This window comes from Ostrinia nubilalis, chromosome Z (assembly GCF_963855985.1).
Source record: "Ostrinia nubilalis chromosome Z, ilOstNubi1.1, whole genome shotgun sequence".
Lineage (NCBI taxonomy): Eukaryota > Metazoa > Arthropoda > Insecta > Lepidoptera > Crambidae > Ostrinia > Ostrinia nubilalis.
The window spans coordinates 3,060,943-3,076,627 of NC_087119.1; the positions used below are offsets into that span (position 1 = coordinate 3,060,943).

The 15,685-nt window shown below is 38.8% G+C and overlaps 1 protein-coding gene across 4 annotated transcripts in view; it reads left to right on the top strand.

Annotated features, from left to right (window-relative positions):
* Positions 1-14,833, top strand: part of LOC135086725 (CCR4-NOT transcription complex subunit 1) — a 31,753-nt gene extending 16,920 nt beyond the window's left edge. For 2 of the 4 annotated variants that reach the window (XM_063981499.1, XM_063981500.1), the window contains exons 13-16: positions 649-833; positions 1,986-2,249; positions 10,214-11,018; positions 14,121-14,833. In XM_063981499.1, the coding sequence (XP_063837569.1) occupies positions 649-833; positions 1,986-2,249; positions 10,214-10,445 (681 nt within the window). In that variant the 3' untranslated portion in view covers positions 10,446-11,018; positions 14,121-14,833. Of the gene's footprint in view, positions 1-648; positions 834-1,985; positions 2,250-9,363; positions 9,507-10,213; positions 11,019-14,120 lie in introns of those variants that run through there. The other 2 variants (XM_063981501.1, XM_063981502.1) reach the window with 1 other exon arrangement.
* The last annotated feature ends 852 nt before the right edge of the window (positions 14,834-15,685 follow it).

Below are 15,685 nucleotides of genomic sequence, written 5' to 3' on the forward strand. Positions count from 1 at the left end.
AAGCAGGAAAAAATTTGTAGTCCTTTAGGACAGTTATTAAATCGCCAAAAGGCTGAGATAGGATAGTTAGTCAGGCGAGGGACGACATAATACCAGGCCTGTTCATCTCCGCGAGTTTACATCGAAAACAAAACACGCACGATGGCCCACCTACAGGATACTATTCGACAAGGCCTCACATACGAGCGAACATTGACTCACGCACGCGTATTCTTGTGTATGATGAAAGAAAATTAAGAAAATGGTGTACTAAATACTGTGCAGTATTTAACTGCCTAAATAATAATAAAAACACAGAATGTACTGTTTTAAGTTGCCTCAAGACACTGAGAGGTAAATAAGTAGTTCATGATGATTCATGCTAAATCATGTATTTCCTCCGCCATTTTCCGAAGTTTGGCACCTCACGTCACATCATTTTACCGAAGTCAGCCCTATAGCTTCGGCGCAGTGCCGATCACTGACGTTTGTCAACAAAATGGTGCTTGACTCTTGAGACAGGCTAAACTACACCACATTGTTAATGACATTGAGCATACATTTTTTTAAATACCTTCGCGAAGTAAAACTTCTGTACGTAGTACTTATTATTATTCTGTGATAATACCATGTTTGCTATCGACACCTCACTTACGTCCCCATTCGCAGGTGTTGAACGAGCCCGGCCGCCGCTACAACAGCCAACTAATGAACGCTGTGGTGGTGTACGTCGGAACGCAAGCGATCGCGCACATCCGCGCGAAGGGTCAGACGCCGAACATGTCGACCATCGCGCATTCGGCGCACATGGACATCTTCCAGAACTTCACGGTCGATTTCGACTATGAGGGAAGGTGAGTTGGCTCTGATGGCTCAGTTCTTTACAGGTAAATGACGTCCACAGCTATAGTCTGGTCGCGTAATTATATTGCTGTCGCGACTGTGCGACGGGCGCCCGCAGTGAGTGTGCGAGCGCGATAGCAATATAATTACGCACGAGCGATAAGGATGGGTAGCTTGGGGGTCATTGGACAAAATTCTATGTGCTCACAGACCAGACTATAGACATAAAGGTTACTAAACCTTTGTTTGTCACCTGTCATAAATTTTCAACGGAGGGAAGTCGAACCTTAACTTCGAACTCCTCTTATTTTCTTCGGATTCATTTCGTTGCGGGTCCAATGACAGTTTAACTTTCCCCCGGGACAAACTTGACCTTCACTGGTTGGGTTTTTATTGGCGGTCAAGCTGTAGATCCTGGCTACACAGGAGTTGCAGTGGCGGAAAAGAGAGGTGGGAATAGTCCCGTCCACAGCTAGACAAAGGCGTCTAAAGGACATCCACAACGACTGGTTCTTCGCTGCCCGCATCCAGGTGTTTTCCGCGACTATCACCAGATTCGGTCCACCTAGTAAGAGGCCTAAAGTATAAAAACGTAATCGGAGACGTCATTTAGGCAAATCTCCACCTACCTAGTGAAGATCGAAAGCACCAGCCCTTACACACACAGATACTCGTGCTTGCAACGTAATCTGCGTTAGTGTCTTTTGTCACGTGTCTATATTGTAGTTATAATAAAGTGGTTTTATAGTTTTTCAGCGTATAAGATGTGTATTAAAGTAAAATTATTCGATGCTTAGTATTTTACACAATTTAGCTGAAACTCTTAGGCGAGTTGCACCACCTAACTTTGACCGTGACTATAACGGTGCTTTTTGTATGGAGTTTGACAGATTTTTGACGTTTGTCAAAGTAAAAGTATAGATGACCCACACTGAACTGTCCCACCAAACTCAATGACAGGGGGGCGCTACCATCGTTCAACTAAATGGTTTCCAACATGGCAAAAATCGGAACCAGCGATCCGGTATTTACGGTGGCGCCCCACTGTCAATGTCATGGATAGGACAGTTCAGTATTTTGGAACTATAAGATGGTGCAACCCAGCCTTAGTTTGTTTATAATAAAACCAGTAAAACTTACAAAACAAATCTTAATCTCCGCAGATATCTATTCTTGAACGCGATCGCGAACCAGCTGCGCTACCCAAACAGCCACACGCACTATTTCTCGTGCTGCCTCCTGTACTTGTTCGCGGAGGCCAACTCGGAAGCGGTCCAGGAACAGATCACCAGGATGCTGCTTGAAAGGCTCATCGTCAACCGGCCCCACCCCTGGGGACTTCTCATCACATTCATCGAACTCATCAAGAACCCAATCTACAAGTTCTGGACCCATGAGTTCGTACACTGCGCCCCCGAGATCGAAAAGTAAGTTTTTTAACATTAATAAACGTGTGTCTTTTTATTATGTATTGTCACTGTACATCATTTGTGTATAAAATTAGTATAATCTGTCTTATTCAGGCTTGCCTTAATTAGGCCTACGGGTGTCACTAATCTTAGCTAAATACCGTCGATTCTAAATCTGTTTTAGTGTTGTAGATCATGTTTTCCAATGATAGTAGCAAACTATATTCATAGACTTAGATTACGAATCCACAATTTACTATACCTCCTACACTGTATATTTTTACACATTTTAATTTGATAGGCAAGTGTGATTATTACTTGACCTTTTCACATCCATCACTGAGATCAATCTTCATTTTGTTGATTTGTGAAATTTTCAGTGAAATAAAAGTAATTATGATGGAAGTGTTCCCTTTAATAAAATATGGGTACGGATAGCATAAAAGGGAAGGTTTTAAAATTCTGATTGTAGAATATTTATTTTTAGACAGGTTATTATCAGTTATAATTATTTTTTGAATATTGCCAAGCAATGCATGGCTTGTCTTGTGAAACTATGTAAAAATACGGTGGGGTCAAACAGGGTAATCATTTTCATAAACGGGCACTAACCGTTAACGTAACCTAACCTAACCGTTTCACTATCTCTCTGTATATATCTGAGCAGATATTTGCAAGGTAACATTTAGCTGCTTATGTTAGCATAAATGTTAAATTAGTATAATCACAGCAGCTCAAATGGCTTACTTATAAAGCACCGCACAGCTATACTTCATGCCGAAAAGATAATACAACAATCTTATTATAGTAGGGAATTTAGTGCAAGAACCCCTCCACTTTGGTATAGAAGGCTCATTTTTGCAACAATGGTTCTTTGGGTGCTCCTGAGTGGATTTCCGTCGGTAGACATCGGGAGCCCCCCCTGTGGTAGCAGGGGGAGGGGGGGCAAGTTTCCTTCCGCCGCGCTTCACTTTAAGGCCCATATCTTCAAAACTATGGGTATTAGGGCAAGTGTGGTATCATTTTCGGATAATTAAAGGATGGCAAATTCATTTCTAGAACAAACGTTTTGCCTTTTCATACAAAAAAATTGAAATATTGAGTAAAATTCACAAAAATCAAAAAGTATTTTTTTAAATAAACGTCGTTTACTTTTAAACCACTGGAGATAATCTAATAAAAAAAATATGACCTGAAAGCTACATTTATCAGGATTATAAAAATATAACATTGTATGGTACTTTTTTCGCAAAAAGTAGGTGAAAAAATTTTTTTCTTCAGGACACAGCGGGCGAATTTTATTGCGCATCGGAAAAAAATATTTATTTTATCCATGAATTCATACTATTTGGTTCATAAGCAAGCAAGAATTATTATTTTAGAATTTATTTAGAGTTGCTGGCACATCAATCTACCATGATTTGTATTTTTTCGTCAATTGATTTTGAACTCTATGTGTGAGACATAAGGTTGAAAATAATTTAAATACATTTTAATATTGAAAATATCGTAAGAAGAAAGCACTAAATAAACAACTTTAATTTGTCTAAACGTCTTAATGATTATTGTTATTTTAATTAACACTTAAGTGTGAGGAAAATGAGGTTTCACAATCATAGTACGGGAGATATTTTTAGCACAAAGGTTACGGCTGTGACCGTTTTAGTTGTTATTTTCAGACAGCACCAGCTTCTGCACTACTTCTTGCACTTACATCTCACCATTTCCAGGCAAGCCTCGGCAGCTACGGGCAAACCGGTCCATGTAGGCTCCATCTTGCTATCGACTCTGGTCCACCCCCAACCAGTCGGGTAAAGGGAAGACTCGAGTCGGTTGCTTGCACCTGATCCTATACGCGAATCCCTTGATATACTGCCAGTAACCAAGGCTGATACAAAGCTGCTGCTGCTGTCTGGGTTATCTTATGTAGGGCCTAAGCTAAGCTAGGTCTAAGCGTAGTCCACAGCGACCCATTAGGATCTTTATGCTCCATTTTTTATTCCCTGTCATCCAAAAAAATCCTATCCATTAGGTGAATTAAGCGTCTGAGTGAAAGCCTTCTAAGTCTTCTGATGCCGGATATGCTGACCCAAGCAGACCCATCCTTACAGTATTGATTCATGGACCCCACATGTATTCCACATGCTCGAGAGCTGTCTTCTGTTGTTAGGCCCATTTTGTGGGACATGTGGTTCGTTCCATAATGCTCAGTTTGCGTACCAGTAATTGCTTGGGCTTAGATACCTTAATGCTTAATGAGTTTTATCCATGACCCTGTGTTTCCCTTTAGGAATGATTTGGAGAGGCTTATCTTATATCGTTGGAGCTTTCCCATTCAGCACTGTGCTTCTTGGATATGGCCATATTATGGCCATGAGGTATGCCGTTAGATAAAGGTAAGTATCAGTTCTGACCCAATAGGTATCGCCTCTGACCCTAGTTTCGCTAGACTGTCGGCTCTCCCATTGCATTTGATCCCTGTATGTCCAGGTATCCCCATCAGGGACACTTTCATGCCTTCCGAGTTTGTTCATCTTTAAGATTGCATCTAGAATAATTCTAGACTCAACCTTCACTGAGGCGATGGCTTTTTGTTTGAGTGCTGCCTGGCTGTGGATCAGGATGTAAATATTGCGTTTTTTACACCCCTGTTCTTTAGTGCACACATATTATAGCGTAGAATTCAGCTTGAAACATTGTAGCAAACCTCCTTAAGCGTTCACTATGTTCGAAGTGTTTACAGTAGACGCCCGTTCCCGTTCCCAAGGCCATCTTTACAGTGGCGGCGTAAGTCCTAAGGCACCCCCTGGTAACCCCCACGATTTTGGGGTTGTGGTTGGGGTCCAAGATTGAAAGACAATGACATAGACCGCAGACTTGCTATGCAGATGCGCCAGTGAGTACTTATCTGTGCGACACCCCCCCCCCCCCCCCCCCTACGCCGCTACTGCATCTTTGAGCTATCAGTAAACCAGATTAGGCTGTTCTGTTGGGATTTTGGTCCTCTTTTCTAGTAGTCCCTTGTTCAAGATCTATCCACTTACTTATAAGATCAATCCAAGGGGTTCGCGTATAGGATTAGTTGCAAGCAACCGACTCAGTCTTCCCTTTACCCGACTGATTGGGGGTGAACCAGAGCCGATAGCAAGATGGAGCCTACATGGACCGGTTTGCCCGTAGCTGCCGAGGCTTGCCTGGAAATGGTGAGATGTAAGTGCAAGAAGTAGTGCAGAAGCTGGTGCTGTCTGAAAATAACAACTAAAAAGGTCACAGCCGTAACCTTTGTGCTAAAAATATCTCCCGTACTATGATTGTGAAACCTCATTTTCCTCACACTTACCTTTCCGTTAAATCACTGGTAAAATAGTATGTACAAATAAGTGTTAATTATAATAATAATAATCATTAAGACGTTTAGACAAATTAAAGTTGTTTATTTAGTGCTTTCTTCTTACGATATTTTCAATATTAAAATGTATTTAAATTATTTTCAACCTTATGTCTCACACATAGAGTTCAAAATCAATTGACGAAAAAATACAAATCATGGTAGATTGATGTGCCAGCAACTCTAAATAAATTCTAAAATAATAATTCTTGCTTGCTTATGAACCAAATAGTATGAATTCATGGATAAAATAAATATTTTTTTCCGATGCGCAATAAAATTCGCCCGCTGTGTCCTGAAGAAAAAATTTTTTTCACCTACTTTTTGCGAAAAAAGTACCATACAATGTTATATTTTTATAATCCTGATAAATGTAGCTTTCAGGTCATATTTTTTTTATTAGATTATCTCCAGTGGTTTAAAAGTAAACGACGTTTATTTAAAAAAATACTTTTTGATTTTTGTGAATTTTACTCAATATTTCAATTTTTTTGTATGAAAAGGCAAAACGTTTGTTCTAGAAATGAATTTGCCATCCTTTAATTATCCGAAAATGATACCACACTTGCCCTAATACCCATAGTTTTGAAGATATGGGCCTTAAAGTGAAGCGCGGCGGAAGGAAACTTGCCCCCCCTCCCCCTGCTACCACAGGGGGGGCTCCCGATGTCTACCGACGGAAATCCACTCAGGAGCACCCAAAGAACCACTGTTGCAAAAATGAGCCTTCTATACCAAAGTGGAGGGGTCTCCATACAAATCATTGCACTAAATTCCCTACTATTAGTTTTGTTTGCACAATTTATCGAAGTAGGATTTCCAATTTTTATTACGAGCGTAATTCTCAATTGCTACATTATAATAATTTGTATATTCAGAAGAATATCTCTAAATGCTTTTTGATGACTTATTTTTTAAACAGGCAACTCATTACAGATTACATTTACATAAACTAGTATGTTATTGAGTATTACAACCTGGTAGATGAGAGTAATTAGTAATTTGCCAATACGTACATATTTTGTTGTACATAATTAGGTCCCAATCACAAAAGCGTTGTCAGGTGTTCTCGATTCTAATCGCGTGAAGATGCGTACGTTATGATGACGTGTCGCTTCTGATAAAGTAGTTTGTTGTGACTGACTGTAAACTGCAAACGTATCTGTCAAACGGCTTAGAACTCTTTACACTAGTCAAACGCTCTTATGATTCGGGAACTAAACCTTATCACAAGGGGCAAAAGACAGATTGTGGGTTATACACTAGAGATACTAAAGAACATCTTTTTTTCTTCCATTTATTCTACCTCATCCAGGAAGATGGAGACGCTGTATGTACACGTCCAAATTAATTACCTATCTGTTTCTAATTTCCAAAGGGCCTGCGCGCACGAGCGATTAAACGCATAATTCTTGAGCCCAAGTCATTTTAAGGAAAGCCTATTTTAGAACAACTAATTCTCAACTTATCACAATATTCTGAACAATCGATCTAATTTAATATTACGATAACAAAAGAAACTCTCTTGACAACAGGCCCTTGACTTCAAATTAAATGTCAAGACGAAGCCTTACAACCATTGTTTGAGTCAGGTTAAATGAACTGCTTTGTCATGTAAAATTTGTAGAAAGGCATGCTTGCTTTGAAATAGAGTAGCATGAATTGATTTCCAAGTGTGCACTGAAATAATATTCCGTAATGTTTTCCTATCAGTGCGCACTATTAAACTAATCTAGTTCTAAAATGGAATGATCAGACAAGCTTTTCGAATCGCAGCCGTCTTGCGACGGCTCAGACGCTCGTGTGTACAGGACCCTATCCCTCGCATGTGAGAACTATAGCGAAACTTACCTCGTTATCTCTATACAGATTAAAGTGTTGTAAAGGGTATAGTTACGTTTGCAAGGTTAGTACGCATCCAACGAATGTTCGTGTAACTAGACGATGGAAGTTCCATGACAACAGAATTATAAATATGACAGCCGGCAACTGACGAAGGCGTAGTCTTTGTCATTATTTGCATAACGTCAACATACTTATTTTTAGAGCGAAGCGATTGCCAACTATCAGTGTTTTGTCAAGAACCGGGCTGCGTGTAAAAATATAATATTAAATTATGCTTACGGTACCACAGACTTTAATTTGACGACTGGTAAGGTCACAGAAAGTGCCCAGTCAGCATATAAATTGTATGTCAAATGTAACTGACCGAAATTGACCCGAAATATATTAGTTCATATTTAAAACTTATCACCACCTTCATCTGTCAAAAAATATTGCGCATCTTAGCGGTTGATTGCTGCGTCAAATCAGATGTCGACTGCTGTAAACATGACGTCATTTTGTACACAATCCGCGCAGCTTATGAATGGATTGAACATAGCAACTTCTAATGTCAGCTCTTGCTTTCAACGTATCGAGAGAGCAAGACCTGAACACAGTCGTTGCTATTTATCATACCATTCTTCATAAGCACGGATTGTTGTACGATTATTTGACCCATTATAACGTTAGGAATAAATGTCGTTCGTAAAGCAACCCTAATTTTGAGCTTATGTCTTCCCTGTAACCCCGAAAATTACTTTTGGTGTTCCTCACATTCTGTACATAGCCATTCGGCATGTCTCCATGTTAATTTGATGTTACCACACTGGTGCTTTACGTTTTCATTTGATGATTGATGATGATGATTTCAATTTGTGATTTCTAAAGCCAGTGTCTTAGGATTGAGCAAAGCATCAGTGTTTTATGTTGTGGAGATTAGCCAGACTGACACAGAACGAAGTATCAAATTACAAAAAAAAGGCGGACAGAGCTGACAAATTGGAAAGTAGGGCCTAAAATTGGTTTTATAAAGGTGAGTATAGACTACATCATTTCTATGTAATGTAAAGTTCGTAAAAATGGTACAATACAGGTAAAATGTAAGCCGCGATGTTTGGTTCGTGAAGGGGGTTACGCTAGAACATATCATAGAGCGGTTGTTCTGTTACAAGTAAATGCTCTAGTCACTAGTCTATACTCATCTTAAGGTGTATCATGATACCGCAACGTTCAACTCAGTCTGGCTAAGATGTAACTACCGTTGGAACCGAGCGACCTTGCAAACGCTACCACACCCATCTATGTCTGTCTTTGATTCCTGATTAGGTTTTTATCAATCTGCCTGATGTCTTCTTGTTTTGTTTGTAACTGGTACGAAATGTGATTTCATTCCAAAATTATATAAATTATCTATTCGGGTCTTTTCAAGGCGAGAATGAATAGGCACTTACAAGGCAGATATATACCATCCTAGACTGCATCTTGATTAACACCAGGTGCGATTGCGGTCAAAAATCAAGGCTGGTTGTCAAGTGTGCCATCGCTGCTATAACAAACTATAAAATAACTCCAGCCTAATGCATTTACACCACTGCTTTACCATTGTTCATTTTGATCAAAAGCGCATATAACATGTATGTTATGCCCATACCAGACAAAAAAGAATTGTATCTATTTCCTTAGAGGCTGTCTGACTGGTCCACAACCAGAAGAAAAGTTGAGGTGAAGCAAACCGCTACTTCGTATAGCTGAAATAATTCAGTGTAATATTACTGATATACCTGCAGTTATAAAGTACTTCTCACCTGTATTTCAACTGGAATGAGGTCTCATTCGTCCGAAAGCGTCGTCTAGATAGATTGATGATGCCAACAGGAGTCGCCCTCACAGCACGGCAGCTAACGTGTTAACTGTTTTCAGGCTGTTCGCGTCGGTAGCGCGCTCCTGCATCGTTGACAAGTCCGCGTCGGGAGGGGGAGAAAGAGATATAGCCGAGTAGCGTCTTGCCAATTGGGAGCTTCTTCGACAAAAGCACCATGTATTTTATAGCATTGTCGAAAAAGGTCTGTTCGTAACATACTATTTTCTCCCATAGCTTAGCGATCAGGTGGTGGGAACTACGATGTTTCGCGTTTTAGTTGTTTGTCCTCTTTCTTTTAAAGTGCCTTCCACCTTTCATCCTATATCCTACTAATCTATCCATATTTTAGCCGCCTTTAATTTTGTTTTTTTATAGGTATCCTTCTTTATTTTTCACACCTTTTTTGGAACAATACAGTCCATGTCATTTTTGTTTTTTGATATGCGATTTAGAATACTATCTTTGGTGTAGTGAATGTGTGCAAATAATTGGCACATTGCTACAAGTAAAGACTAAAATAGTACATTGCAATCTTATTGCCTATGCTTGTTGGAAAAAAAGTAAATGGAATATCAGAAGTTGTTAATCACACGACCATGCCATTTCGCATTTTGGTTTTTCCATTTTTGCCTCTGCTTCTGCTCTAACAATTTTGGTGCTATGGTTCTTGTGTAAAGTCGAACATATTGCGCCAAAAACTAACTTTTCACTCTTCATGCTTTCAACTTATGCCTTTAGCGGAAAACTAACTTAAGTATTTACAACCTCGTCTTGTGAAATTGTAATGTACAATTCTTGTTTCCTTTTTGTTGTACATTTTCACATCGCGTTTCATATTAGCTGCGCGTAAGATGACACGGACTGTATACTCAACTAAAAGCCGTGTATTAACAATTTGTTTCCCCGCAGGCTTCCAATACCACGCGCAAATCTGCATTTGCGCCAACGAGCCGGAGTCGGAGCCCGAACCCCAGCCTTCCACGTCGGGGCTGCCCAAGCCTCTGAACTGGAAGAAGCTGTTCGCAAACAAGTCGTAAAGTGGTTCCCTCTAGGCTCGGTGCCGCGCGCCGACCGCGTGGACACTTTACCTTACAGTGACAAGACTAGTGAAACTTACGACGTAAACCCCTCGCATATGTGACGCCTCCACGCACCAAGATAACGACTTTCCGCTGTGACGTAACGAGGCGTCGCGTGTACGACGACCACAACTGAATAACTTATAGTGATATACGTACTCTTGCGCACCTATATTGATCGTGTTTAATCATATTTATAAATCGATGTAGTCTGTCCGAGTAAGATGGCCGCGTACGGCAGCGACAATGCGATCTGAATTATGTTGAATCACTACGTGTACTTTTTAGCTCTGCAACCTTGCGATTGATGATTGCTCGGTGCCGGTCGCGGGTCAGATAAGCTGCATTTTAATTTGACCCCCGGCCGGTGTCGTTAGTATTTTAACCATATGGTATTACACTAAGTGATAGACGCACAGCGGGGCCATAATGCATTTGCGATGAATGATCGTAAGCCTTGTATAATATCCGTATGCGTTTCGAGACGCGTTCCTTGACGCGGTCGGTCGCTTTGGTGTTGACCAGAGCGATCGACCAAGCCGCCGGCACTCGTACCTGCTGCGCAAACGTTATGTTTATGATTCCTAACTTCCTATTAAGTTTAATAATGAATACGAGGTAATAACAACGTTAAGGCTTGGTATTTCTGCTAAAGTAGGTATTTCGCGCTGTCAAAATCTGCGCGCGCAATACTTCGCCGAAGACAGCGCGCCAAAGAGCTCTCGCGGCTACACAGTATAGAAATACCAGTTGGTTAGGTTAGGTTGACTTCCTTCCGTTCAAGCGTCACACTCACAGCACTTTCTAATACAAATCATATCCAAGTGATACAAATTAAAACAACTTTCAGAATTTTTGGGAATATATTTTAGAATCGAATAAATATAAAATATAACTGCCAAAGTAAACACGGTTCAAAGAGGCGGGTCCATATTCGGTTGCATAAAAAATATTGTCATAATTTAAGAGTGCATAAAGTTTTTTGGCATACTCATCATTTCGCATAACGCTCATACAGAATAAATCATAAGGCATATTTTTTTTTGCCATAACCACTTTTATTATAATAATATTTTAGTATATATTTTTTCTGTATTCTTGTTTTTTTAATAACGATTTCTAGGCATAACATTTTATGGCATCTAAACCAATGCCATAAATATTTCCATTCATAATATACAAAATACCATAATGTTAACAAAATATGAAATATAAAAATGTTATACATATAAAATATAAGTTAACAATTAATATAAATAGACAAGCAAGCATGCAAACAAGCATGCAATCAAACAGCAAGCACGCAAGCATGCAAGCAAGCTGCAAGGAAGCATGTAAGCATGCATGCAAGCAAGGATGCAAACAAGCAAGCCTGCAAGCAAGCAGCAAGCATGCAAGCAAGCAGCAAGCAAGCATGCAAGCAAGCATGCAAGCAAGCAGCAAGCATGCAATCAAGCAGCAAGCATGCAAGCAAGCAGCAAGCAAGCAGCAAGCAAGCAGCAAGCAAGCAAGCAAGCAAGCATGCAAGCAAGCATTAGGATTGCCTTATCTCCGGCGCTGCGGGAAGTGCGGTCCTTCCGCTCTGGCGTAACATATACCCGGCATGCCATGCTCGCTTCCGCAGCTTCGGCTTGCTGGTCGCCTTTGGCGACCAGCCTCAGCCGCTCCAGCTCGCACGGCTGCCGGATATATGTTACAGCGAGCGAGGACCGCACTCCCTCCGCGCCTCCGGCTTTTAAATTACACTCTAGTATAGGGCAGACTAGTACCACGTGGAAGAGACCACGGCCAGTCGGGATCTACATAATTCCAGACCAGGCAAGCTTAATGTTGTAAAAGAAATGTGGACTGTATATGTGCGTTATAATAGATAAGAGGGATTCGAGATCAAACAGAATGTATTTTCACGAGCTTAAGTTTTCTAAGAGACAGGTCATAAATTAAGAACAAAAATGACAATGACACAGAGAATTTAGTTTTTACAAATCTATAAGCCGAAAGAGTTTAAGGTGGAAGGAGGATCGTTCGCAACATCACAAATATTGGTTGTTCTTATAGACAATATTTATGACTTTAAATGTTATACATAATTAAATTATGTTTATTGTATTTTATTCAAAACAAACTTTAGGAATATAAAAATTATGTTCTTTACATTTATGATTATTTAAATTATGGTATTGAAAATTAGAGAAAGTTATTATTATGCCTAAGAAACCATTATGCATTTAGAAAACTATGCATATCAAAGTTTATGCGAAAAAACTTTATGCAAATACTGTTATGCCAAACTAAATTATGATAAAAAATGTTATGCGTCTGAGAGGGCACCCCAAAGAGGCGTGGCGTCACCCGACCTTTCGGAATTTTCAAGATTACGTCACCCGACCTATCGTTAGGTCCTCGGGAGCTTGAGCGATTGGAAAAACATTTTATGATGAGTTACTCTTAGTAGCGATTATTTAGAGCTTGGATAATAAATTATAGTTGTTGCAATTCACGAAACTTTGCATGTGGTTAATTACATTAATCAGTACACGCATCAATTTTGTTCAGTCTTTTTGTTTATTAATAAATAAAAATATCATACTAAAATTGCATTCATATTTTTTTGTATTGGTCTGGGTGTTTTCTTTCCATAATTTATGTATAACGTATGTACGGGGCTCTGTATTGAAAATCACTATGAGCATCACACGCGGTTACCTGCCGCAGGCACCCGCTCTGAGCACTCATGGGAGTTTATGCAGAGGTCGCTAGAGTTTGACTTTGAGCTTTGTTTATAGTCATTACGAAGCAGATTTTGATGGGAAACTGCACTGTCTTGAATTCGAAAGGGTAATTTGACGGTGTTAGGGGAATTCTAGGAATAAATGCAGAGCCTCCTCATTGAAATTGAGACATTTCAATTTGAGATTTCACTTGACATTGATTGCAATCTGACATGGAGTTTTCAAACACTTTCAGTGACGTGCAGCTGCCCCTATATTTGACCCTCTGACCTAATTTTTATTATTTATTTGTATCAGTGTGCTCTTCTAATAAGTGTAAGACGATTGTATGTAGGTACCTACTATTAATATGTAATTTTAACTCATTGGTTTTGTCTCATATTTAAGGAATTTACTATGTATCATGAGTAGAGTCTTCGTTTAAAAGGATGCGAACGATTTAAATTTCAATAGGTAGACAAAATTGATAATTCTTAATTATCAAATATTTTAGCTTTCTCCAGTAACACTGATATTATTATACTGTGACTCATCAAAGTCATCATTGTCAAAAAAATTGACAAATCGCGAACTGTCACGTCCAAAAAACTGACACGCGTCCGTCCTCCGTAAGCGCCACCGCGCGACTGATTGAGATTGTCCAAGCCGTCATGGACGATTTTTTCCACATTTTTTAACATAGTAACTAAATAAGACGCAATATAAAAATTCCATCCGTTAAAAGCCCTCAAGTTATTTCTGAACTTTAGTTTAGTAAAAGATTTAGAATCTCAAATCGCTTATTTTAAAAATAAAACCATAATTAGAAAACGAATAGAGGTAACTTTGGGAATTTATTCTATCGAGTCAACTTCATCAAATCGTGTTTCCATCCGTTAATAGCCCTAGAAAATATCCTCAACTATGCCCAATAAAAATCTTAGCCTTTAATTTTACTGTTTAGTACCTCAAAAATGAAAAATGAAAACCTCATTTTCGCCATTTTCTCTGCTACCCGGCCTTAAGTTTTTGCGAGTTTGAGGTCCTCCGCTACACAGCGGATGCCCTGATTTGAACGTTGCAAGGAGTAGTGTTTGTGAGCGGCAGGTATTCCGATTCTTAAGGCAGAAGTAACTTGTATTAATCTCTGCCGTTACTAGTTTAAGCATTCTTAATTGAAATTCATTAAGGTAAAATTATATAAATCTTTTCACTTGACAATAATATAACATCTCAGACATTGGTATGCTCAAATTTATTGTAAAGGATCTGTCGGATCGGCATTCGAGGTTTGTTCGTAAGATTTTGAAAGACATTGACATGGTGCTTGTGAGTGTAATTTATTAATTGTGAATGGGCTGGGTGCCAGCATACGGCCCCGCGCGTCTCCGTTCGACTGACTACCCGCGGCATCTATAGCGTATGGGGCTAGATTCAAGTCTACTACTGTAACTAAATATCTCTAGTGTTTATAAAACTCGTTTACGTGGACTCTGGTAAAGCCACTAGTTGTTAATGTTTAGTAATTTGTAATATTATTAGTAACTATGTTTGGAATAATAATCTAATATTAAGTTTTGAAAAGCAATGCATATTGCTGTGTAGTTTTCTAGATGTGATTTTTCGAATGTAATTTAGGAAGGTTTAGTGTTAATCTCTATGCTATAAAAGTTTGTCATTAAGCCATGTAATCCCATTTTCTAAACAATTGTGTTGTAATAAAAATATTTTTCCATCAATTTGTTGTTTTTGTCATTACTTTTCGTTTACTCACACCTTAACTCCATTGACACATTGTCTGTTCCATAGTAAAATCTGTGTACAAAATTATAGGGCCCTCGCCCAAACTCACACGCTAACCTACATGTTAAGGCTATTTCATAGAACATGAAAGTCATTTTCAGTAAACTAGGCACTAAACTTTGAAATTCCAGAAGATCCCAGAGCACAATAAAGCATCGAGTAAAACTTATTAATAATTGGTTAAATTATGTTTATTTCTAACGAATTAGTAAATTAACTAATTACCTAACTGCCATTTTTAAATTGTTCGAAGGAAAGACGTGCGATTACAAAAAAAAAATGGATATTGTTCATATTGTCATGTCTTAATTAAAAACAATTGACAATCTTTGTGTCGTTATTACTTTCATATCTGGTTTGTTTAATAATTTGCTCCTCATCCCATCCCAAGGTTTCATCTAATGTGTTCTTTAATTATTCAGATAGTATAATCAAATTACAAATTATTTCAATATTTTTTGTTTGTGTTAAGGCGAAGATGTCTATAGAAAAAGTTTAAAATGTGCACGAATTTCACGTCACGATGGGATTAGCAAAACAAAATGGCTGCCGCTCGCTGAGTTTGTCATAGAAAGTGACATCTAGCGGAAATCGCAGAAAACATCTGGAAAAATTAAATTGAAATGAGAACCTAAATAATTAAAACTCCTCGTAAAAAGTTTACAAATTCAAACAAAAGCTTTAGCACAAAACTTATTCTTTTGTAAAATATTTTAGAGCTAAATACTCGAACTTAAATAGAATAGACATGTATTATTTTCAAATGTGCAAGGAAAATTGCAAAGAAT